Here is a 25574-nt window from a genome sequence, read left to right as displayed (position 1 = left end):
CTTTACTGTCACTTTTGATCAATTTAATGTGTCTTTGCTGAATAAAAGATTTCTTTAAAAAGAAATTTGTGATTTAGTAGGGTTTTCAAGTGCAACTTGTTTTTATGATCATTCTGATAGCATATGAAAGCAGCATTAATATCAGCACAGATTGCTTGTGTGACATTGTAATTCAGATCCCCCCTTTTTTACTGTAAATCTCAAAATCTAGTTCACGAAGGCATCTTCGATTCCCTGGATCTCACTGCATAGATGGATGTTCACTCCTCTGTAGTCTGTACCTCTTTATCTCTCTGCTGTTGTTCACTCGCTCCACACTTCAGTCTGTCTCCTCTCTGTCTTCTGCCATTCACTGTGTCTTCACTGAGCACTCTTTTCCATCATCATCATCTCTTCTCTCAACTCATCCATTCATGAGGTGCGATGGTGCTATGGCTCCCACTGTGATCCACAGATCCTGGCCTTTTAGGTATAACAAAGGAGGATTTATTGACCAAAATCGCTGCCCTCGCAAAGGAACAACTTACCATTGACAAAAATCAGACTGTCATGAATCATCTGCAGTTCAGTTGCTTAGATGGGGGATTTTGAATTCCCTAGATCCTCCTTATTCAGGAGATCTGCTCTTGTTGTTGTAGAGGATGGAGCAAAATGCTCATAGTTTTACTATATGGGTAAAAGGTTAGGATTTCCCCATAAAGACTTTGTTGTCTTTCAGATCGGCTATCAATGATTATTCACCCAAAAGATTTAGCATTATAAACTGTAATGGTTTTTGAAATGTCATATTGCAAGTGTTATAATCTTGTTGGTTGGTCTTTCGTTGTGTAGACATTGTAGAAGGAATGGTGAATAAGGGCATCTATCTGAATGGTGATAATGGAGCCACTTTCCTTCACTTTGGCAACTATAAAGACTCCTGCATAAGTGATCCTACTCTGTGTGGACCTGCCGGTGAGTTTTTATCATCTTCGTGCAATCTTTTCTGATGTTATAGAAGTGCATCTTTATATGGTCATACTGTAGATGTATGACAGTTGAGTAATGTGTTGCTCAGGTTTATACATGACGTAATAATGGCTAATGGTTCAAAATTAAGTTTTGAATCAAGAGCAAATATATCAGCTTACATCAAACATTTTGTGCGTGAAAGCTGATATCATCTGTTATTCATCTGCTCACATCAGTGCACATTCTTTTGCTCGCAAAAAGGAGAATATGTTGCATTTATATTTATTTTCCAGGGCTTGACCAAAGTAAGACTTGCTGTAATGTTGTTTGTAATGAAGCAGCCTGGATCTAATAAAGAAGCATTTGTTTAGTTAAGTTAGATCAGTATGTATCGGAAAAAGAGCTTGGTGGTTGGCGAGAGCCAGAGGATTATGAAAATGATATTAAAAGCTTAATTTATTGATATTTGATATTTCATTTTTATTATTTATTTTAAATTTACATTCAAATTCAAATAAAAAAATATATAATAAATTTGAAAATGAAATTTTTTGAGCTTCTAATCACAGCCTACTGTACTGTTAAATCCTGTATACTCTGTATTTGTAAAGTATTATTTTCCTTTAAGTTAAAATACCTTGTGTTCAACATTAAAGCTTTACTTAACTGCTACTCCTGGACAGGGATAACGTTCTCCTTCTTCTGGAAAAACAAAGAGATAGAGTCTCGTTTTGCGATTGCATCCGGAGGTAAAATCATCTCGAGTGGTTTCTCTGTCTACTCCAACCCTCATGGCGGATACGTGGAGTTTTACACGAGAGGAGATTCCAAGACATGGAAAGCACAAATCGAACTCCCAGGTAGTTATTATTTGAGTGTGTGGGGTGGAATTTTAATTTAGGATATGGAAAGGGTTTAAATGTTTGGGGAACCAAATTATTTTGCCTTATCTCTAAAGCCAAAAAAAAGATTTCCCATGATCTTGATATTTTGCGCACATGGATAGTTTGGAATACATTCTGGTTTGGAATTACACAGTCTGACCATAAATATTTTGAATATGTAGTTGTGTTCATAATTATATTGATTACATTCGGATGTCGAAACAGTCAATAGGCTTCAGAATAAACTTTCTCTTTTGGACTTGACAGAGTGATTTAAATGTTGATCTTACTGTAAAAAAATTAAGTGTAAGTGAAAAGTAGCTGCCTGAGAAAATATTATTTATTAATTACCTCTCTTTCATCTAAGATTTTTCAGTCATTTGGTAATTTGTCACTTCCATCTTCAGTATCCATGTTTCTGCTTCTCAAATCTTCAGAGTATCTGGTCTTGTTTGGATTGAAGTGGTTTCTAAGTTTAGTGATTATATGGACCCATCCAGAAGTTTGGGGTCAGTAAGATTTGTAAAAAAAAAAAACTTTTATGCAGCAACAACGCAATAATTTAATCAAGTGACAGCAAAGACCTTTAAAATGAAACCAACATTTTGAATAAATTATGTTCTTTTGAACTTTCTAATATCAAATCACCAAATCAGCATATTAGAATGACACTGATGCTGAAAATTCAGATTTGACATCACAGAAATAAATTACATTTTAAAATATATTCAAATAGAAAGCATTTATTTTAAAGTGTAATAATATATATTTTTTAAATATTCCAGTTTTAGTGCAGTAATATGCAGCACAAGAGACTTACTTACAGGAGCATTTATATTTGCCCAGTCGATGTTACTAAATATAACCCATAAATATGCAAATAAGAATGTTAGAAATACACCAAGGCCTCTAAGATACAGTCAGAACATGAACAGGATACCCCAGGATTATGTCCGTAAGACATGTATTACCAAAGCATGAACCAATCCCTCACAAAAAAAGAGAGAGAGATAGATAGAGAGAGAGAGAGATGATGATGAGACAGTCTCCATTTGCCATTTTTATCCCTGGACAGATGAAATGAGCCATTGACAGTTCAACTCAGAGTTTCTGTATACCATTTCTTATTGGCTTCATTATAAGCTGATGAAATCCATTCCACATGCTGTCTCCAGCCCTCCGTTTCTGTTCATTTTAAACTTGTGTTGGACCCAGACAGCGCTAGTAGATCTGGAAATAATATTACTATTATCTCTATTTCCAAACAGTCAATTGTTGTATTTATTAATTTATTTGTTTGTATGTTTTTTTTATTTAATTTGCCGGCTTTCTTTCTCTCCTATTGTCTCTGTGCTTTATCTAGGGCCCTACTGGACACATGTGCTCTTCACATGGACCCACACGGAGGGGTTAAAGGTCTACATTAACGGCACATTTAGCACCGGAGACCCCACAGGAAATGTTTCCCATAACTATGGTGATCCCTATGCCGATCTGGTCATTGGCACACTAAACACCGGGAGTTACAACCATTATGCCACAGGTGCCTTCGATGAGTTTGTGATTTGGGAGAGGGCCCTGTCCCCTCAGGATGTCTGGATGTACTACAAAGCAGCCATTGGTAAGTTATTATAGAGCTCATTGTGACTCAAATCTGCTGTCATCATCATTTCATTTATCTATTAGTTTATTTTCTCTGTGGCAGCCTTCACTTGTCCCCAACCATGTGCTTCTCTGCAGTTGTCAGCCATTGCCATTGTTGTCAGGGTTTCCCAAATTAGCTTTCCAGCTTGTCCCAGCTTGTCCCAACTTGTCTCTTAGCAGATGCTAGCTCTTCATGCTTTTCAATATATCTAGAATATTCTTGGTTAATTCTGTCTGTCTCTAATTATTCATTTGAAGTAAAATACCAGTTAAGCCACTTTAATTGAAAACATGCTAAAAAATCATTGGTAATTATAAAAAATGTTTCTCGAGCACAAAATCAGCATGTTAGAATGTTTTCTGAAGGATCATGTGACACTGAAGATTGGAGTAACTGTATATATCGCACCTTTCAAAATCTCTACAACACTTTACAATCACATAATTAATACAGAGAAAAAGTGTACGTTAAAATGTCATTGGTGGAGATCAAGAATGTCAGGTTTCAGAGCGTTCTGTTTGACTGTTTGGAAACAGAAACATCTGTGATGCTGCTGCTTTGCTTTTCTGCCATATCTCTGAAGTTATTACCCTACGTGCAGGTTTATTATAGAGAGGAAGAACCATTTGAAGACAATTTCCTTTAGAGAAACCGGTCCACATTCCATCAGTCCTCAAACTAACCACAATGAAACGCACTGTCGAAATACCATTATATGTTTGTTGTGTCCTCGAAGACTGGCTTTGGTTATAACTGCGCATATCTTTACCTTATATGTATGTAGCGGCGGGACGAGTTTTATATCAGGGGGTTTGTTTTCTTTTAGTTTGGAACCTCGTTTGGGCAGCTGGTTGAAGTTTCTTGCAGGCAAGAAGTCTTCAGTGTGGCAAAGACAAATTAAAGCTCCAATAAGGCTGCAAATGGTTTCCGTCTTCATCAGTAACAGAGACCAGACCAATGAGGTCTCTAAAGGAATAGTTCACTTCAAAATGAAAATTCTGTCATCATTTACTCACCCTCAAGTTGTTTCAACACAAAAGTGTGCTTAACAAAAAAGAAGATATTTGAGGAATGTCGGTAACCAAACAGTGATGAACCCCATTGCTTCCTACTATGAATGCCAATGGGGTCCATCAACTGTCTGGTTACCGACATTCTTCAAAATATCTTCCTTTGTGTTCAGCAGAAGAAAGAAATTCATGCAAGTTTGAAACAACTTGAGGGTGAGGAAATGATGACAGAATTTTCATTTTGAAGTGAACTATTCCTTTAACACCTGAAGAAAGCTATCAGTTAGTATTCCCATTCATTTAAATGCAGATGGTGTAGTTACAGAATCTACTAGCAACTCAAAAACTTCTGAGTGATACCTTTTAATTACCTTATGAAGAAGATTTCATTTTCTTCCATGACTAATACAATTAAAGGAAGTTATATTAGGTCCAATACTGGACAAGTCATCTGGAATATCTGGCCTGGAGAGTGATGCATTTAAAAAAAAAAAACTTAATCATTGTTTTCATTTACAATAAATATATTTAAACACTCTTTAAAACCAGATAAATTTACTGAAGAATTTAAATTGGCCAATAGTTTTTTTCCTCCTCTTTTAAGCATGAAGTGTTTGTTGGGCAGTAGAACATGGCCCTAGTGCCACGGTCATTGGTTCGATTCTCAGGAAATGCAAGAATGTATGCTTTGGTGTCTGTCAGGAGTTAGTAAGCAGCCATGGAGGACACTAGACAGGAGTAGCAAACTTCATCCATCTTGTTTGCTCTTTTCACTTACGTTCTTACCCACATTACGTCAGAACACAACAGTTCAACTATTCAGACTTAAATCCAATGTAAGTCACTTTGAATAAAAGCATCTGCCAAATCCATAAATGTAAAATTATGTTTAAATTCAATATCCCATCTATAATACCCTAACAGTAAGATTTTTTTTAAAAAATATTATATTCTCAAGTAAATTATTCAACCTTTTATGGTTGCAAATTCACTATTTAAAATCATAAAATGTATTCTGTACTGGTATTTTGACAAGTATGGATCCATAGCTCGTTTAAACGGAGATGATAGTGATTATTTAGGTCGACTTTTGGCATATATCCTCTCAGCTTGCTGATTGTTAGCTACTGTTAGGGATAAAGACCTTTTGTTAATGATAAAAAAACATGTTGTTGTTGAAGAAGAGAAAACCTACTGTTGTTTTGCACACGTCCAGCTATAATAGGCTCTAACGAGGGGCATAGTACAGAGTCATTAGAGAGCTGCTTTGCCAGGGGCCCTATAAACCAGCCTCGCTGCAACCGACATGTGCATTCAGGAATAGGCTTTCCAGCAGGTGTGAAGGATTTGTTCCATGAGATGAAGTGTTTAACTTGTTTAGAGCTCTTTAGAACATGGCTTCTGTGTTTTGATCATTATTATTACAGCATCCTATTATGGATTCTTTTTGTTTAAAATATCCTATTTAATTATTCCTCCCTATAGTTATCCTTAGTTATTAATTAAAATGAATTCAAATGTTATATTTTATTAAATACATTTGAGAAATATAAATATATATAAAAAAATATATATATAAAAAAAAAATGTTACATTTAATTTTTATAATTACATTTCGTTTATATATTTGTCTTATCACTTTTCACTGTTTATTTTTTGCTACTACAGGTGAGAATCTGATGTCCACCTTTCCGACCGAAGCATCCATCAATCTCGTTGCTGCGACAGATAATCAATTACAGGTAAATTCTTCTGATCTGAGGTCAACCGTTGCACTTTCTGAATCAGTTTCTATGTGTCTAGACTGGAGTCTCCCAAACCAGAGGAGAGTAGAAAGATAACAGCTGAAATACAACTTCATCACATATTACTCTACATTCCAGGGTTATCTAAGAGATTTCACTGGGCATTAGACTAATTTACATAAATACAAACACATCTGTAATGTGGTTAGGCACTAACCTGTCTTGCTTCTCTCTCAGCGAAAGTAAAAAAAAGAAGTGCTTGTGGTGATTTCGCCAGTATGTCATTACGAAATATGTTTGCCTTACATAATGGGATTTCTCACTCATCATCCTTAATCAAAACCTCCCCAGCCTGGCTAGATAAACTGAGATGAAGTTGGAGTTTTTTTGGAGTTTAAGATTCAGATTATATAAAAATCATGACCAGTAAAGGTTAAGTATGTTATGTATTTATGCGCTACTTCTGTCAGCTAATTCCAATAAAAATCATTCTTTTCAAACAGGTTTCCCGAACCAGTGTTATTTTAGTATCATTGACATACTATTATAGATTTTGTTAATATTTTTAATTCGATTTTATTTTATATTTTCTGTTTTCATTTAAAGATTTAGTTCACCCAAAAATGAAAATTCTGTCATCAATTACTCTCCCTCATGTCGTTCCAAACCTGTAAGACTTTCGTTCATCATCTTTTTGATGAAATCTGAGAGATTTCTGTCCCTCCATTGATGGCAACGCTACCACTTTGACTCTACAAAAAGTTCATAAAGAGATTGTAAAACTAATCCATAAGAATTGAGTGGTTTAGTCCAAATTTTCTGGAGACTTGATCGCTTTATATGATGAACAGATTAAATGTAGGCTTTTATTCACATATAAACATTGATGAGTGAACATAAACAGAAGCTCAACCAAACCTGCTTGATGCACAAGAACAAACCTTATTGGTTCTTGCGGAAGCTATGGGAAAGTATTTAATTTATTGAAATAATTACACACCTTTAAGGTCTGCCGAGTAAATGTGAGCACATGGAGAAAAGCAGTCACTGTTTACAGTACACTTAGACTGTTGACTTCATTTGGAAGACAGTAAATTAAGTTGGGCATCCAAGACGCTGACATATCTTCTAAAGGCTCTCAGCGGTGTTTGACACCTCCTTTTACATGCCCTCAATCTGTCTGCTCGGATTTCTTCCCGACGCAGTAATTAAATGAAGGAGTGAACGTACACAGAAAATCACACGCACACAACACGGCCTCCCAGACAACACCTCATACACCCTTGCATGATTAGGTGTTACGAAGCCGACGCAGACGTCGCTCTGGGATCGGCCATGTGCACACAGACGCACACATCCTTGGCAGACTTGCAAGAGCCCAGCATGAAATGAGGTGGAGGCCGAAGCTGTAAACACAAACAAATCCAGCTCTTTTGGAACTATTGTTTCCCCCCAGACTCTGAGGAAATGGAAAGAAATCAGAGATTGAACACTAACGCAAATGACAACACTGACTGTTATTGAGTAGGGAGATCAAGTAGAAGAGAAGGAGAAAACCGGGGCAGAAAGGAGATCCAAGATTTTCCGCAATGGCCACATGTAGGACATGTAGGAAAAATAAGACTTTAAACAACTAGTCTGGAGGTTCTTTCTTTAGACTTCATTGGAAAGTTCCAGTAAAAGTGGCATTTAATTAACATTGACATTCACAAATCCCATTAGAAAAAGATTTAATAAAATAAGCTATTCCGGTGCTTGTTGTTGAAATTATTATATCAAATTATGGGAAACCAAACCACCGTTACATGTGATTGTGGGGGATTCTATGGAGTTCTTTTGACACATCCACCTTGTATTTGTGTGTTACAGAGGATCACAGAGATGCCCCAACCTTCCTCCACAAACCTGACAGAGGAAGTTCAGAGACTTCAGGAACCCATGCAGTTACAAGCGCTGGACCTCCTTCAGTCTCTGTCGTTTAACCTTCCAAACAAGACTATACCTCAAGAAACAGCCAACAACCTTACACAGGTAAAGACAGGAATAAAGAGAACGTTTTAGGATTTACAAAAAACATAAAGAAAAGTTGAGGTAAAATAAATAAGAAATTTTTCAGGTTCTGGACTATTTTTAGGAGACTAATCAAATTAATAGATTTATGACATTATTTATGTGATTATTTGTGCAGAAAGTCAGATGTTCTTGTTCATTGAAGCACAAGATGCTCTTTGGACCTTCTTCAAATCTAATTTACTCAACTCTAGTTACTTTTGCGATTCACATTTCACTCAAATGATCATGCTGATACTATAATTCATCATGAAAATATTGTATTAACTTAAAAAAAAAAAAAAAACAACATTTCCGAAGTCTGGGGTCTGCAAGATTTTTTTAAATAAATTAATACTTTTGTTCAGCAAAGACAAATTAAATTGATCAAAAGTGCAGGTAAGGCATTTATAATATTCAAATAAATCATTTTCTTTTACCATTTCTATTCATTAATGAATCCTGAACAAAAATATTAAGCAGCACAACTGTTTTTTGAGCAGCAAAACAGCATATTAGAATGATTTCTGAAGGATCATGTGACACTGAAGACTAATGTAATGATGTTGTAATGATGCTGAAAATTAGCTTTGCCATCACAGGAATAAATTGCATTTAAAATATAGTATATTAAATGTATTGTATAAAATATATTAAAATAAAACAGTTATTTTAAATTGTAATAATATTTCACAATATTGCTTATTTTTACTGTATGTTTGATCAAATTAATGCATCGTTGGTGAGTATAAGAGACCTCTTTCAAAAGCTTTGTGTACATACTAGGCATAATTTGCGGGTGGGACGGGTCCTCACCGCTTTTTGCCAGGGCCGATATTGATCCCACCGCTTTTTAAAACATCTTACGGCACTAATACAGAGAAAGCAGTTGACTAGCAGATAATGAATTTCTTTAGTTTGTGTTAAATAAGAGGTGGTCTGGCACTGGAATGTGTTTTTTTATTTTATTTTTTTATCATACTGAGCAGCTTTTTTTATCGTTGCTGCTGTTATTAGTGGCGGAAGGCGACTTTGTTCTCCGGAGACTATTTGTTCCGGTGAAATCACAAAACAAAAAGCAAAACAATTTGCAAAAACATCTTCAGTATTGCTTTTACACACACATTTGAAACTCTCCTTTATTCTGCTCTGTGTTGTAGTCTCTACTGAAGAGTGTGGATGAGGTCATAACCGCCAGCGACTGGAGGGAAAACGATGAGGTACGTTTATTGGATGGATTAATGATTGGATAGATAGAGAGATTCGATCAGTCCATTCATGAGTTGATCCAAATGAATCGGCACACTTTTTCCACATTTCAGCACATCTTTTGTGACGTGAAATTATTAAATTCAAACATGGTCAAATGTGTTAAATGGAGCTGAAGGTACTATACACTTGGTATCTGAAAGAGTCATCAAATTTTATCATTTTAATAAAGCAAAAATGATTTAATTTTGTAGAGTTCTGCAGGTTCTTATTTGTTAACCTCAGTGAGCTGTAATATTCTTTGCACTTGTCTTTTATCGGGGTGAGCAGTGGAGTCCATTGGTCAATGGTCTGGTGGAGACTGTGGATAAGGTGATGGTGCAGATGGCCTCCAAGCTTCGGTCCAGCCCAGACTCAGAGGCTCCTCTGGCCATAGGGGGCAAGAGTTCTGTGGCAGGTCAGTACACGCTCCAAAACAATTCTTCAAACTCCCGTTCCAGAATATCTTTTCTTAGAAATTCACTCCCTCCCTTCCTCTACATACATAACTGACTTGAAGTATGTGGAGTATGTCCAAGTATGCTCATAGGGGGATGCCTACCTAAGTGTCAAATCAGGCCTGAGTGAAGGAATTTGATGCATGAAACATGACTTTAAAAAATTGCTTCTTGTTTCTTCGATTAGATTGTCCTATTTTTTAGGAGTGTTGAAATGTTACATTTGGCAGAATTGTTCAGTTGGGGCCTTTCTCCTAACCAGACTTTTTTTTATAATAAACCTTCATAAGAATTTTTTTTTTTTTTTACTTAGTTAATTGACTGAAATGTCATGATATATATATATTTAACATAGATTATAAACAGTTGGAAGAAGTTTCAGTTTTAAGTTTCAGATTTTAAGTCTTTAATGTCTAATTAAATGTTTAATCTGCTTTGTCCAGATTCAAAATGATTCAAGTTTCATTGAAGTCTCATTTCTGAATCATTCCCTTTGAGACTCCTGGCTTCACATTCAACTTTCTCTTCTGTCACTGATCCTCCCTTTGCTCTGATAAGACTGTGTGTGAGGACCAGAGGTCACATGAGAAAACCTTTCCGGTTGCCTGAGCTATTATTGAACTTCACTGTTTCATTCAGTGAATAAACCATAAAAAAAACACAAGATCACAGATGAAACAGAATCACCCACGATGTTGTTGAGAAAAGACTTCCTATAACTTAATTCGGGCAGCGCCCTGCAATATTCTCAATTCAAACTTTAAATACTGTATACTTTACCAATACTAGTGAAATATCACAATTCTGTGCCAATTTGTACATCACCACAAAAATGAATGTGCTATTTAACCTTTATATTAAATTACAGTATGGTTCAGAAGACGACAATATTTTTTTATATTTTTGAAAGAAGTCTCTTATGGGGTTCATTTATTTGATAAAAAAAAATACAGTAAAACAGTAATATTGTGAAGTATTATTAAAAAATTTAAAATAAGTGTTTTATTTTGGTAAAAATGAAGTAATATATTTAAAAATGTAATTTATCCCTATGATGGCAAAGCTGAATTTTCAGCATCATAACTCCACTCTTCAGTGTCACATGATCCTTCAGAAATCATTCTAATATGCTGATTTGAATGATTTCTTATTATTATCAATGTTAAAAACAGTTGTGCTGCTTAATATTCTTGTGGAAACTGTGATATATTTGTTTGTATACATACTGTACATCTTTTGTAATATTGTAAATATCTTTACTGCCACTTTTTATCAATTTAACCATTTTTGATTAATTAATCGTTTTTTTTTATAACTAGTAACAAATTAAATTAAAACTATTTTAGTATTTTTTCAGTTAAGTAAACATTGCTTCAGGTTAATCAGATAATTATTCAAGACATGACCAGTCTGTAATCAAAATAAGTAACAAATTGCAAACAGAACTAATATACAATTGAAGTAAACAGTGTTGACAGTGTTTACATTAATACCTCACAAAGAATTGCACCAAAAAGCGCAGCCTCTTGTTACAGAGCATGCTCACAAAATGCATGTTAAACCAGCTGCCTTTCAGATGGTGCACATTAAGGTACAGAATACAGTCAGTACTCGGCTTCACCGACTTGGTACCGAATTGTGCTTCTTTTGACCTTCTAATGCAGTAACAAAGCAACAGTATACTCACTATAAACAGTGACCCAACCCTTTTTTTTCAAATGTATCTAGATTACTCTCTGATGAAGATCCCTCAGAACTACAATCTGCCCAACTACCGGTTCCCCACACAAGGGAAGAGTTACATCTCAGTGCCAGGAGAGGCCCTTACAATGCAGTGTGAGTATGCACATCTAACAAACACACACACAAACCCTAAGATCTGCTGGTGATCCTTGTCCTGATCATGCAGCTTTATCCTGTGCCGCTCCAGAGAACAGTGCTTGTCTATTCAATGATCCGCCACGGACTAATGGGATAAATCGTGCTTAAAGTAACAAACTTTAATGCTTTTCCACTTACTAAACCACAGTTTTAACCATAATGTGCATAATGGAACAAACAAAACCTGGACGGGAGCATAGACATACAGTATGAAATGGAATGGATTGCTAAACAACCTGCCAATCATTTTTTCTTTTTGAATAGAAGGTTATTCTGAATCATTCCTACCCAATTTAGCCCCTGATGATGAGTAAATGTGCGCATACACATCTCATTGCCTCTGGCTGCAGTGAAAGAACAGATTGTTATTTCATACAAGGAAGATTAAGGACATTTATTTGTTGTCTGTCCACTTCTGCCATAAACAACAAATAAACAACGCAATCAGCTCTGATGACTTCCTGCTGCTCTCTAATGAAACCTGCCAATCACACAAGCCCCTCCAGGAGAAAGCGTTATATAATTTGGAGTAGTTTAGAGCAGAATTGCAGTGTGATGTATAAATGCGAGCAATAGTTGAAGAGTGAGTGTTGCAATGTTTTCCATGTGGCGGCTGTAATTATGAGGGCATTAAACGTTTTGTTTGTTTGACACCGTTTTTGGGGTCAGCTCTCCTCAGCTCCTCTGGCACAGTGCTGAACCTGAGCCCCGCTCTGTTCATTATAAACAGTTTTAATAAACTATTAAAGCTCTATTATCAGAAATGGCACATAAACGCTAGCACTGGCATTAGCGTGCCATTGAACTGCTTCTCCAGTGAAGCCGGACATATGGTACACTTCATTAACAGAACCAAGCAGAACTTTTATACGCCAATTAAAGACAGCAAGAGAAGGAGCGCATTGAATCGCTGTGTAGTCCCGCTGGGCCAAGTTTCTTTTAGTCTTAATAAAAACATTTGTAGAGAGATTTTGCCCCTTGGTTTGTGAGGTTATTGGCCCAAAGCTCATCTGAAGCCCAACTCAGAGGAGTTAGTTGGGACTTGTTTGGTCCATTAACACCTGTAAAAGCACTAATAAGTTGTAAAAGCATGTTTCACAGTAATATCAACTGTGAAACATTAGTAATTAACATTAAATAATACAGAATGAAATATAAATATACAACATACAACAATAATGTGTATTTAAATAATATTTCATTATTAAAAAATATTAAATATTTATGTTGTGCAGAGTAGCTGCTTGCCCAATTTTTTATGTAGGCCATCCAGTGTAAGCTGAGAACTGAGTTGCTGAATCATTTTATTGCTTTTTTTAGACATCAGTTAATCAAGACATTTACAAAAACTCATGTGCCACCGTGAACAGAAATAAAACACGCATCTGTGGGTTAGTTTGCTTCAAACTGGTTGTTGTTAATGATTGGCCTAGACTCATGTAAATGCCTCTGATTGGTTGCTGTGCTCAAACCCTGCAAAAAGAATACTTTAATGTAATACTGTAAATGATACTTTCCATGATTAATCACAGCAACACTCATCTTAATGTAAATTATTTATTCAGTTAATTGTGCAGCCCTAATTCAGACCCTGGTGAAATGATACTGCCACATCCAATGGTCTACAACAGTTATCAACATTATTTTACAAGGTTATTTACACAAATTCTGCTGTCAAATTGTGATACTAGTTTTCAAACTCGAAGGGAAATGGCCCTGTGTATTTATTTTTTAATGGCCGAAAGATTTTTTGAAGTATAGTGTAACATATTTCCCCCTCACACACGTGGTGGACCCTCAATCACACTCTTCCCGTGTGTGTGTGAACACCCATCTTTCCCATTAGAGCTGCACTGAGAGGAGCACATGCAGTGTCTGTGATAATGAGTCTATCCTCTCTATGCATTTCAACGGCAGCCCAACACATTCTTCAAAACACACATACATATGTGTGATCGAATGGTAATAGTTGTGTCTGTTTCCCCCTGCAGCTCAGACCACGATCGTGGGACTTTTCTACCACAAAATGCACAACTACTACAAAAAAATCAGCCCTCTACAAACAAGGTGAAGTGTGTGTGCGTGTTTCCTGTTGTACATTGTGTTCTTGTGAGCATGGCTTTATCACTGTGGTTCTCTCTCATCTGGGCCTCTGTCTGATACTCCCAGTCATTAAATCGACTGATAACACTCTCTTCTCATCTTAACACAGCCGTGATCAGTACTTAACTTCATTTATTTATTTTAGTAAATCTTTTTATGTAACTCCACTGGGCAAAAGAGAGATTATGCGGGGTATATTCTCATTACCATCTAAAATGTATATGAGAATATTTGCTATGGATCCAGTCAATTCAATCAAAATCCAATATTCAGAGTTTTGCGGAAAGACGTTTAAGTTCCCCATGCATATTTTGCTCATGTTCAAGTTGGTCATGCAAATTTGCTGTGCAGACCAACAGAAAGATGCTTGGTTTGAAAGTGACTTCTATGTGTGAGTAGTGTTTCATCATACATTGTTACACTATTGACAATAGAGTACTGCAGCCATGACATAAAAACCTGGAAGACTAATTCATCAGTGGTTCCCTCAAGGGTTTCCTATGGGCTTTTATAATGGGGTTTTTCAGTTTATGAGTAAAATATGGTCTGTCGTAAACATAAGACGATACTTGGACATTTTGCTCTACAGCGTAAACACACCCCAAATGTTATTATTATCTAGTTTCTTATTAGAACTATACTTTATTTTTTAAATAAGCATCAAAATTTAAAATTCAGCTTCAAAAACAGCTTCAAAATTCGACATGGGCGTGTGTAATTTGCTTTGTATAGCAAAACGTCCAAGTATCATCAAGTTATAGTTATATTTACCACAGACCATATTTTACTCATAAATAAAATAAAAAACAATTATAAAGATTTAAAAAATGTGTCTTTTAATCTGTTTTTTTTGCCTGTGAGATTTCACTGAAATGTGACTGCAACTTTACACCTGTAGGTGGCGACAAGTGTAATTTTTCATTCATTCCATTAATTCCAAAACACTGATTCCTTCAGCAAGAAAGCAAGTGAGTGAGTCGTTGAATCATTCATTCAACTAATTCATTTAAAAACACGAAGGCTGCTTCCAAAATCGCACGCTCTCTGAGTAGGTACTTCTTTTGAATAAGTACTTACATTGCAACCGTTAAAAAAAGTCAATTCTATATAGTATGAATGTAATCCAGACGTACCACATTTGCATGTGCATATTCATTCATTAAGAAACTAAACAAACGGCAATACTGTTTCCCGGAGACACATAAGGATTGTTTCTTCTGTGGATTTGTTTGGAACAATTTTTATTGCCAGTTTAAAAACAGATAATATAACTGACAATATTGTGTCTAAAATGTCCCAAGAGCATCGTGAGCTAAGTTGATCATAGAGACCATTGTGGCAATGGCTGTACAATCTACTTAGGTTTACGATGCTTTTGGGAAACGCAGCCCTGGGCAGTGGATCTGTATAGTTTCCCACCATGCTTTGCAAGGGAGTGCATTAGTAGAGTAAATGTAGGGATTAAGTGTTATTTTATGTGTTTTTCAGTAAAGGGAAAGATTTTGGTAGTTTATGTTTAATGTTCAGTTATGTTGGACATTTAGAGGAGTTTCTGTTATTGAAAGTTGTGGTTACCATTGTGCTGAAGAGTAGCGCTGTCAATTGTGATTTTCACTTTGATGCAACATAATGTATTCAATAACCCCAAATCACAATTTTCACAAAATTCACCGATCAGCAAGAAGCAGGTGCGCATGTGTAGAATGTGTCCATCCTGAGTTTTATTGGAAATTATATGTTCAATGTCACTCAATTAAGTTAAAACAGCATTCCCTTGTTTTATGTAAAATAAACCTGATTGAAGTAGGTTACAACAACATAATTAGAATTTATGGGTAGAATCGGGTAGAAATATCTCCTTAAAGCAACAACTACACATGTTCACTTTGTACAATGTGGCATTAGCATAATTTTCATTGCTCATTCTGGAATGTTAACAGTAATTCAAGCATGGCCAATAACTGACTGTCCATCTCTGCAGGATAAATGAGGCGGTGGATTTTAAAGATCATAAGATCCAGATGGCCAGTCATCTTATTTCTCTGAAGGTGGAGCCATCTCCTGTCCTGTCACTCAACCTGTCCACTGAGCCGCTCATCCGGATCGTCCTCACGCATCAGCTGGTAGGAGAACGTCAATCCAACGCTTCATTTTTTTCGTTTTTATGTTCATTCAGGAGTGTGGGTGCTTTTTTTATCAAGTTTATTTTGCTTGACTAATGTGACAAGAAAAAATTGTGTACAACGACAACTTTAAGATCAAGGAGAAAGTTCTACCGACCGTTTCATTTATTCTCGTTCTAAACTAATGTGCTCACGTTCATCAACCAACATCTGGCTTTCTGCACATCAGGTTAGATTGAATGCAATTAACATAAATTAATATTTATGACCCGGTCTGGCCTGGCAGATTCAGCACTGAGCTGCTGGTAGAAAGTAAAGTTCCTGATGAGAGAAGGATGCTTGTGACAGCCTATTCTTAACATTTGTGGTCTGTTTGATACATGGATTTCTACTGAGACTTTTGTCTAACCAGAATCATTCCTTTATGTTTCTTAAACGGTACAAAAATTATACTTGATATGTTGGAGGGAAACTTTCAAAGACCTTTTTTTTTTTTTGCTGCTGCTGCTGTGTTTGTGGTTTTGTCTTTTGGTGAGCTGTGTTACACAAGAACCCCAGAGTTCAGACTTGTCAGGACTAACCATAGAAATCCATTTCGGTTTGCATCATCTTCTGCACTCTTTTTTCAGTTCTGAAACAGCGAGAGTATTTTGCCAAAAGAAAAGTGGTTCCGAACGCTGGAACCATAAGCCTTGAGGTCTTTTGAGAAGGGAAAGATGATTTGGTTTAACAAGGAGCTTATTTGGCCTGTGTGCGCAGATGGTACGACTCAGTCGAGGATGCATCTGTCAGCCAAATTTCCATGGGAAACCCATCAAAAATGAATACAGATGGCATGTAGACAAGTTAACCAGTACAGCATGTTTTGGGAGGATATTTGCTGTTAAAAAAAAACTGAAAAAACAGTGAGGAGTTCACCGTAGCATTGGATTTCACACACCACGTTACACACAATATCCATCAACTAACCCACATTTTACAGCTCACTGTGCTCTTTACCATTACATAAGATCTGCTAAACCTTTTCAATAAATAAACAAGCTCATATACAGTGTAATCACATCAAAGAAAAACATTTAAACCTATTTTACTGAGCGGTCGTTTCTTTTTTCATTGTTCTTTTTAAAGCTTTTTCAATGCTTTCCAAATCAAAACCATGCTGGCATGCATGTAACTATAGAAACAAACGTTTGTTTTGCTGGCTTTTTATGGTTTTGTGAGAGATGATTATTTCAGTGATGTTTGTTGATGGAAATGTGTGCGTCTTTGTACAAAGACCATTATGCTAATTGCTAAATGAAAGGAACCTGCTAAAAGAGTAAAGCCAGAAACACTACTCAAGCACAGATGCAAATGCTTTTGCAGGGTCCAATCAAAATATATCCACAGCTTCCTTAAAACGGAGCAATAATCGTTCAGAAATTACAAGGACTAGTATGAATTGAAGATATGTAATTTTGCACATCCCCACTACACATTAGGAAAATTGACACCAGACATTTTAATTTCCTTAGGTCATAGTTTAAATGACTGTCTAATTAATCTTGGGACACTGGCTTCCTCGTGTGTAGGACTGTCTAGAACAGAGGCAGTGTTTCATGAGTAATGTGTGAGCTGAATCACTAGATCAATGTTCTGTCAGTGTCAGTGATGGATTACTGTGATAAGACTGTTTTTAAGATAATGGTTAGTTTTGTGATTTTGGCCACTGGCTTTTTAGGTAGAATGATTTAAAGTTGAATATTTGTGAAGAAATGATTTGCTGTCCGTGTTTTTTTGGATGATGTCAGTGGTTCTCATGGGAAATTTCCCCTGTGATCAGAGCAAGACTTGTGTTGATTTACAAAGATTCATATTTTCTAAATCTAGTCAACTATTTGGTCTTAAGGAAATCCTTTATAATTAGGCTAATTTTGGATCATGGAGCATTTCTTTGCTAAATATATACTACCTTTCAAAAGTTTTGGAAAAACTGTTTAATATTTTTAAGAAGTCTCTTATACCTCACCAAGGCTGCATTTGTTTGAGCAAAATACAGGTAATTTATAATTACAATTTAAATAACTGATTTCTATTTTAATATATTTTAAAATGTAATTTATTCCTGTGACTATAAAGCTGAATTTCCAGCATCATAGTCCTCAGTGTCACATGATCTTTCAGAAATCATTCTAATATGCTGATCTGTTGCTCAAGAACATTTCTTATTATTATCAATGTTGAAATAGTTGTGGTGCTTAACATTTTTGTGGAAACCGTGATACATATTTTTTTTATAAATATTCTTTGATGAATAGAAAGAACAGCATTTATTTTCCTTTTTTTGTAACTGTGTATGTCTCTACTGTCACTTTTGATCACTTTAATGCATCCTTGTTGTATAAAATATTTTATTTCTTACCCCAAAGTCTTGAACGATAGTATGAACACTAAATACAGCCATTAATGCTGTCAATTATTCAATAATTGCCTTTATTATTTAAGTTGGTGGATTTGCTATGAAACAGGTGCTTTGATGGCTGTAGCAAAGGGTCAAATTACTCTTCTAATTGTTTAACAACCAACTTGTCAATTGTTCGTTTGTTGTTTTTAGCTTTAACATTTAGTTGCTGTGGTGATTTAAAGATGCTAGTTTCCACAAAAGAGTTTCTCAGTGTATTTTTCCACCCACTAAAGCACTGCATTGTTGGCTGACTAGTCAAACATCCTGTCCCATCCCTAAACTACACAGACAGCAACCTAAGCGACAATTGAGCAATTATAAGCAGCAATCATCTCATTACCTCATCTTTTATTTCTCCTTTTCTTCCCTCTCTTCTCTTCACCTGTCCCATCTCTCACTGCTGGATCACATGGCACGAGGTGAACAAATGGAAAGAGTGATTTCATGAGGAATGCTGGCGATGCTCAGTGTCGAAATCACAAGGATTAAAAAAAAGATTTCTGACAAGCTTTCGCTGCCTTTACAATCTAATAAAGTTTCAGCGGAGCGGACACAAAACAGAGACGCCACGCATACTGAGCATGAGCGCACGTCTGTTGCGCTGTGTGCAAGCTTGTACTTGCACTTGTATGTTTACGTTAATCAAAGACATTACTAGAGGCTGTTTATTCATCTTAATACAGTGCACCTCCGAATCAGATGTGTATATGAAGCAGCCTGGACTGGATTACTGTAATCATCCATTGTGCTGTGTGCTTTTGTTTGCGTTCATGTGAATGTGGTTGTGTGTCCAGTAAAGATGTTTCTGGTGAATTATTGAACCACAAGCAGTTTTGGTCAAGGAGGTATTTCCGCTGTGGTTCAGATTTAATTACAGATTCACACAGCCCTAATGGCATTACAACTTATAAAAAATCTCACCAAGTCTGACATGCATTTTGATTTATGACTGGGGACTTTTGTTGTCTACTTAGTACAGTTGGGGTTTTTAAAGTTACAATAATGAGTAGTGCTCACTGCCAGATGCTTTTATAACTCGCACACACCCAGTTCCTGTCTGAACTCACTCACTTTAAACGCCTGCTCACTCACTCCCTCGCTCACCCAAACACTCAGTAGGTCACTCGCTCACACACTAATTTATTCATTACTAACTAATCACTTTTCTCAACCTGTCATTAGCCACTGTCGGGGCAGTGTGATCCATGGGTATCAACAGGCCGAACGGGGCCAATAGCCTCGGACCTCGAGCCACAAGGTCAAAATCAAGCGGTGTTTCCACGGTCGGGCTAGTAGCCCCGCAGCGTTACCCTAAAACTCGCCTTTGCCATACCTCCCTGGAACAAATAATGTCACGCCACCAATTCACTAGAAAGGGGAAACTTTCTAATCAGACTGGGACACGCATGACACATACTTAATAATTCGCATCTTCTCCCGTTTCCTTGCCCTCACAGGACTGCATAACTCTATTAGTGCTTTTAGTCCAGAAGTGTGCACATTTAGAAAAATGCTGATAAATTCTCACATTTGTCACATTTCTGTAGAAGGAATGATAACACCCATTAGTTTTTCACTAAATTGTAAGATCTGATGAGGTTTGAGCAATCTCTCCCGTCTCACTATGTTGTTATCCTTTCAGCCAGAGCAACAGAGGAGCTCTCTAAAAGAAAGAGTTATGATGTCATTTTGGACAAATGTATCAACAGAGGCTCAGGGAAGAGATATTAGATATTAACTCCTAGGTAGACATATTAACTCTTTCCCCACCAGGTTTTTTTTTTTTTTTTTTTTGCCAGCCAGCGCCACAAATTTTTTATCATTTTCACCAAAATTTCATGACCCCCAGAATATTTTGTTGTATGAATATCTGAACCTAATTATAACCTAATATATCAAAGGAAAGAACAGAGCCTCTGCTTTTAAAACAAACAAATACAAAAATCTACATTTTATTCTAGCTTAATTAATATTTTTATCTACACTTGAATAAGGGAAAGTTTCATGAAAAAGGAACATTTTGACCAAATAGCTGAGAAAATGCTTCTGTTTTTGGATCTAGAGATTCTGTACTATTTCAGAAGGTGTGTAATTGCTCCCCCTACCATATAACAGTGGATTGCTGGAAAAACTTGTGACCGGGAAGCGCTGTGTTATAAATGACGGAAAATCTTGTCAGTGGCAGGGAAAGAGTTAACATGAAATATGAAACCAAATTAACACAATTATGATGTATTCGGCGGTCCAAAAGCCCCTGGCCATTGGCCCTGAGGAAGCCCTGAACAGGCACAATCAAGCCCCTGTGACAATGGAAACGTGACTGGCCCTGGCATGGACTAGCACTCTAACTCACTCATTCACTCGCTGATTGATTCATTTAACAACTCATTCACTCTAACTGATTCATTCAATCACTTATTCACTCGCTGACTGGTTCATTCAGCCACACATTCACCCACTGTCTGATTCATTCAATAATTTATTCACTTGCTGACTGATTCATTCAATCACTCATTCACTCTAACTGATTCATTCAATCACTTATTCACTCGTTGACTGGTTCATTCAGCCACTAATTCATTCACTGTCTGATTCATTCAATAACTTATTCACTTGCTGACTGGTTCATTCAGCCACTAATTTACTCACTGACTGATTCATTCAGCCATTCATTCACTTGCTGACTGATTCATTCAATCACTCATTCACTCTAACTGATTCATTCAATCATTTATTCACTCACTGACTGATTCATTCAGCCACACATTCACTCGCTGACTGGTTCATTCAGCCACACATTCACTCACTGTCTGATTCATTCAATAACTTATTCACTCGTTGACTGGTTCATTCAGCCACTAATTCATTCACTGACTGATTCATTCAATAACTTATTCACTCGCTGACTGGTTCATTCAGCCACTAATTAACTCACTGACTGATTCATTCAGCCATTCATTCACTTGCTGACTGATTCATTCAATCACTCATTCACTCTAACTGATTCATTCAATCACTTATTCACTCGCTGACTGGTTCATTCAGCCACACATTCACTCACTGTCTGATTCATTCAATAACTTATTCACTCGCTGACTGGTTCATTCAGCCACTAATTAACTCACTGACTGATTCATTCAGCCATTCATTCACTTGCTGACTGATTCATTCAATCACTCATTCACTCTAACTGATTCATTCAATCACTTATTCACTCGCTGACTGGTTCATTCAGCCACACATTCACTCACTGTCTGATTCATTCAATCACTTATTCACTCGCTGACTGGTTCATTCAGCCACACATTCACTCACTGTCTGATTCATTCAATAACTTATTCACTCGCTGACTGATTCATTCAATCACTCATTCACTCTAACTGATTCATTCAATCATTTATTCACTCACTGACTGATTCATTCAGCCACACATTCACTCGCTGACTGATTCATTCAACCACTCATTCACTCACTTACTGATGAATTCAACCACTCATTTACTCACTGACCGATTCTTTTAACCACTCATTCACTCACTTGACTGATTCACTCAATCACCCATTCACTCATTCGAATGATTTATTCTGCCACTCATTCGTTCACCTACTTATTCAATCATTGGCTCACTCAACCACTCATTGATTCATTCATTCACTCACCAACATTGGCTCAATCACTCATTCTCCCTCTCTTCTTCTTCTCCTTCATTTCTCCAGTCTTTCACTGAACGTGTCTTTCAGTTGGTCTGACGTCCCCTCTGTCTTTATTTCCTCTCCCTCTCTCACGCTTTCTCAGATGAATCGTTATAATCTATAGCAGATGGTCTGGCTAAAGCGATCCTGTTGTAGCTAACGGCTGCGGATTGTGTGGCCTCCTCCTTTTCTCCCTCTCCATATCTCTTTCTTTCCCTCTGCCACTCTTTTGCTCTGAATGCCTGAAAACAGAACCTTTAAACTGTTAGTTCAGCCTTGCCTTGTTACTCTTACCATTATATTTTTAGACCACTCTCATATTATGATTTACAGTGAACAAATCCTCCAAGCTTGTGTTTTCATCAAAATTATGATAGAAATACCATTAAGCTCTTAAAATGTCCCCACATGATCACCTGAGCACGTTCCACTGCATATTTAGCCTTGACTGGATCCAGGTTTTAGCGGTCCACAGAGACTTCAACCATTTCCTAGCTTTTTCCAGAGATCCGGAGGACGTCCATCAACTGGCTGACCCCCTGAGCACCTCACTGGGTTTCTCCTCACCACGCACAGCTCCTATGCAGATGTTTTACCACCTCAGTCTCATCTACGCCAGCCGAGTCTTACCACATGGACGGACCAATATTTATAATGATACGCGGATCCACATGTTTAACTTTCAAAATGTTCAACTCTCTCTCATGGTGTTTCTCATATTGTATGTTTTTGCCTTCGTTGTAACTTTTATTTCGTTGCAAAATAGAGCGAACAATTCTGGCAATACAGTGTTTAGAATGTACTTTACTTTTGTATATTGAACTATTGTATAAAATCAATGTCACATTTGCAATGTCAGCATTTTGCTTGCGTACCCCTCTGTCACCTCATGTACCCCAGTTTGGGAACCACTGCTCTAAACGTTTATGCACAGTGACACAGTTGGAGTGTTTCTCATTTCCCATTATCAAAAGTAGCCAAGGATAAAGCAATTACATATATTGTTTCAAATTTAGCTATGTGGCTTGAGCCTTATTTGTGATATTGTGAGAATCAGATTGAAGTTTGTGGTTTGCACTTGCACTCCAACACTGTGATCCATGGTGCTTATTTGGGTAACACAGTTCAAATCTGGCTTGTCACATTTCCTATTCCTGTCTCGTTTCCAAGTTTTTGATGGAACATGTCTTTGCGTTGTCATTGACTTTTCAAGTGCATTAGTCTTTGTATTCTCCATGTACAGAAACAGCTGCTCTAAATTACAGCCCAGCTTGTCCATAAACGTATGTAATTACAGAGCCTGTGAATAGAACGGGAGAGACCGAAAACCTACATTTACTTTTCAACATTTATCTTCTGTGTTAAGCTTGGACTACGCGCACTGTGTTTTTAAATTTAGCCCAGCCAGGCTTTATTTAGATAGCAGTTCTTTAAATATCCCCCAGTGCAGTGCCATTAACAAGCATACCTCAGGAAACCAAAAGGCAGCATGTTTCATATGGTGTGTAACTGGGTTTGGTCTCAATAAGAGAGAATGTGTGAGGAGATGTTTAGCAGACGATTCAGAGCATATGCTGTTGCGTATGTGTGTGAGAGAATGAGTTCATCAAAGAGAGAGAGTTTCAGTTAATCAAAAAACGTTTTGTAAACTAGAATACAACCCTATCTTAAGGATATCTTCTTTGAATATAACGTAAGATGTTTTCTGCTTTTATGGTGCTTTTTGACGTTTTTTGAGAGAACAGATAATTGCTTCTGTTGGCTTGTTTTTGTGTTGTGTAAATGAAATATAGGCTTTATTGTATTGCTAGCACTCAGTTTTTCCTTCAGTTAGTCAGTGGGTTAGTCATCAAGGCAGGCATCAGGGGTACTGTCCCAAAAGTATGGAAACAATACTCCCACTCTACCGTACTGACAGCCCTTCAGTTGCACACTCTGACCTATTGACTTTTTGAGTAAAAGTTATAAATTGTGAAGATACATAGGCTGTGTTATCCACCTTATTTTTCATGTAGGCGCGGATGCAGCCATTTGTTATTTGAAAGTGTATGATTTACGGTGTCATTCGCTTCCAATTATTTTAGCTGTACAAACCAGCTTGTTATGCTGCTTGATATTGCAAACTGGTATACCATATTATTTAAATTTATTGTCTTAATTATAAACATGCTGGTTTGTAGAGTAAACAGTTTTACAGTTTATTGCACTTTGATATATGCTTCTAGTTATTTCCCTATAGTGGCTAATAAATCGGAAGTCTCGCACATTCACAAAAAAAAACATTACTTCCGCTTTGAAAAATAAGGTGGATATATTAGGACAGATGAGAACCCCATAATTCTCATATTTAAAGTAAAAATGTTACCACAGTAGCAGATGTAGGAGTCAAGTAAAATTAATCCAATCCATAAATTAAGCTCATTTAAGTGCATGAAAATGTCAGTAAAACATTATATTTACATATTCTGGTCTATATTCATAAGCAAGCGGTGATACTGCTGGAGATCACTCACATGGGTGTGAAGTGTGAGGAAGTTTGGCACCCACGTTGAGCTTTCAGGGGAGCTTTGAAAAAGACCCAAATAGAGCAAAGCTGCAAGGTTGTTTTATATTAATCTCTGGCACAATCTGGTGGAAGAAGTTTCATATTTTGACAGAAGAGATGAGAGTCAGGCTGAATAAGAAACTTTTTTATTCACTTGTTGTGACTTTTGCTGATTTAGTCAAATGTTAACCACATTAAATCAAATCCGCCGGGCTCAGCACAGCTTACATGCCTTATTATCCTTGGTCGTCATCCAGGACCGTCAATTTTATCCAGGATGTTGATCCATATTCTCGTTATTGTCATTCTCCTCATTCCTCTGAACGACAATACAGAGGCTTGCATGTGCTTGGAATTACACATGTCGTCCAATCAGGAGAGAGACTGAAGCAGCAGTTGGCGGTGGTGACTGTGTAAACCATTCCATCAGCATGACAGGGATGTGTGTTTTCTGCTTAATTATGAACACATGCCACTCAGGCTCTCTGAAATAGACCTGATGTGTGATTACACAACCTGCTGTCATCTGATAGGCTGGTGAGAATGATGTCATAGCAGCTGCCAAATAACCCCCCCCCCCCCCCCCAACCCAAATCGAAGGTTACATAACATCTAGCCAACGTTTAACCCCTATGATGATTTTTACCACTACAATTTTTTTGTGGCTATAAAAGTTATAACTCAGGGACTCATTCCAAACCTATACAAGCTTGTGGCTCGTTTCTCATAAAAAGCCTCTTCTTAATCACCAACCTGCGTTTTTGTGTAATTTCATTCTCTCTGTGTCTTTGGATACA

The 25574-nt window shown here is 36.8% G+C and overlaps 1 protein-coding gene across 2 annotated transcripts in view; it reads left to right on the top strand.

Annotated features, from left to right (window-relative positions):
• adgrd1 (adhesion G protein-coupled receptor D1) overlaps positions 1-25574 on the top strand; it is a 45024-nt gene that overhangs the window by 3379 nt on the left and 16071 nt on the right. For both annotated transcript variants that reach the window (XM_084389003.1, XM_084389002.1), the window contains 10 exons: positions 832-954; positions 1635-1811; positions 3199-3456; positions 6159-6232; positions 8105-8266; positions 9445-9504; positions 9824-9950; positions 11719-11826; positions 13863-13938; positions 15956-16097. In XM_084389003.1, the coding sequence (XP_084245129.1) occupies positions 832-954; positions 1635-1811; positions 3199-3456; positions 6159-6232; positions 8105-8266; positions 9445-9504; positions 9824-9950; positions 11719-11826; positions 13863-13938; positions 15956-16097 (1307 nt within the window). The remainder of the gene's footprint in view (positions 1-831; positions 955-1634; positions 1812-3198; positions 3457-6158; positions 6233-8104; positions 8267-9444; positions 9505-9823; positions 9951-11718; positions 11827-13862; positions 13939-15955; positions 16098-25574) is intronic.

The sequence above is a fragment of the Rutilus rutilus genome, assembly GCF_951802725.1.
Source record: "Rutilus rutilus genome assembly, chromosome: 19".
NCBI classification, from domain to species: domain Eukaryota; kingdom Metazoa; phylum Chordata; class Actinopteri; order Cypriniformes; family Leuciscidae; genus Rutilus; species Rutilus rutilus.
Note: the sequence above shows the minus strand (reverse complement) of the source record. Positions and strands in the feature narration are given on the sequence as shown.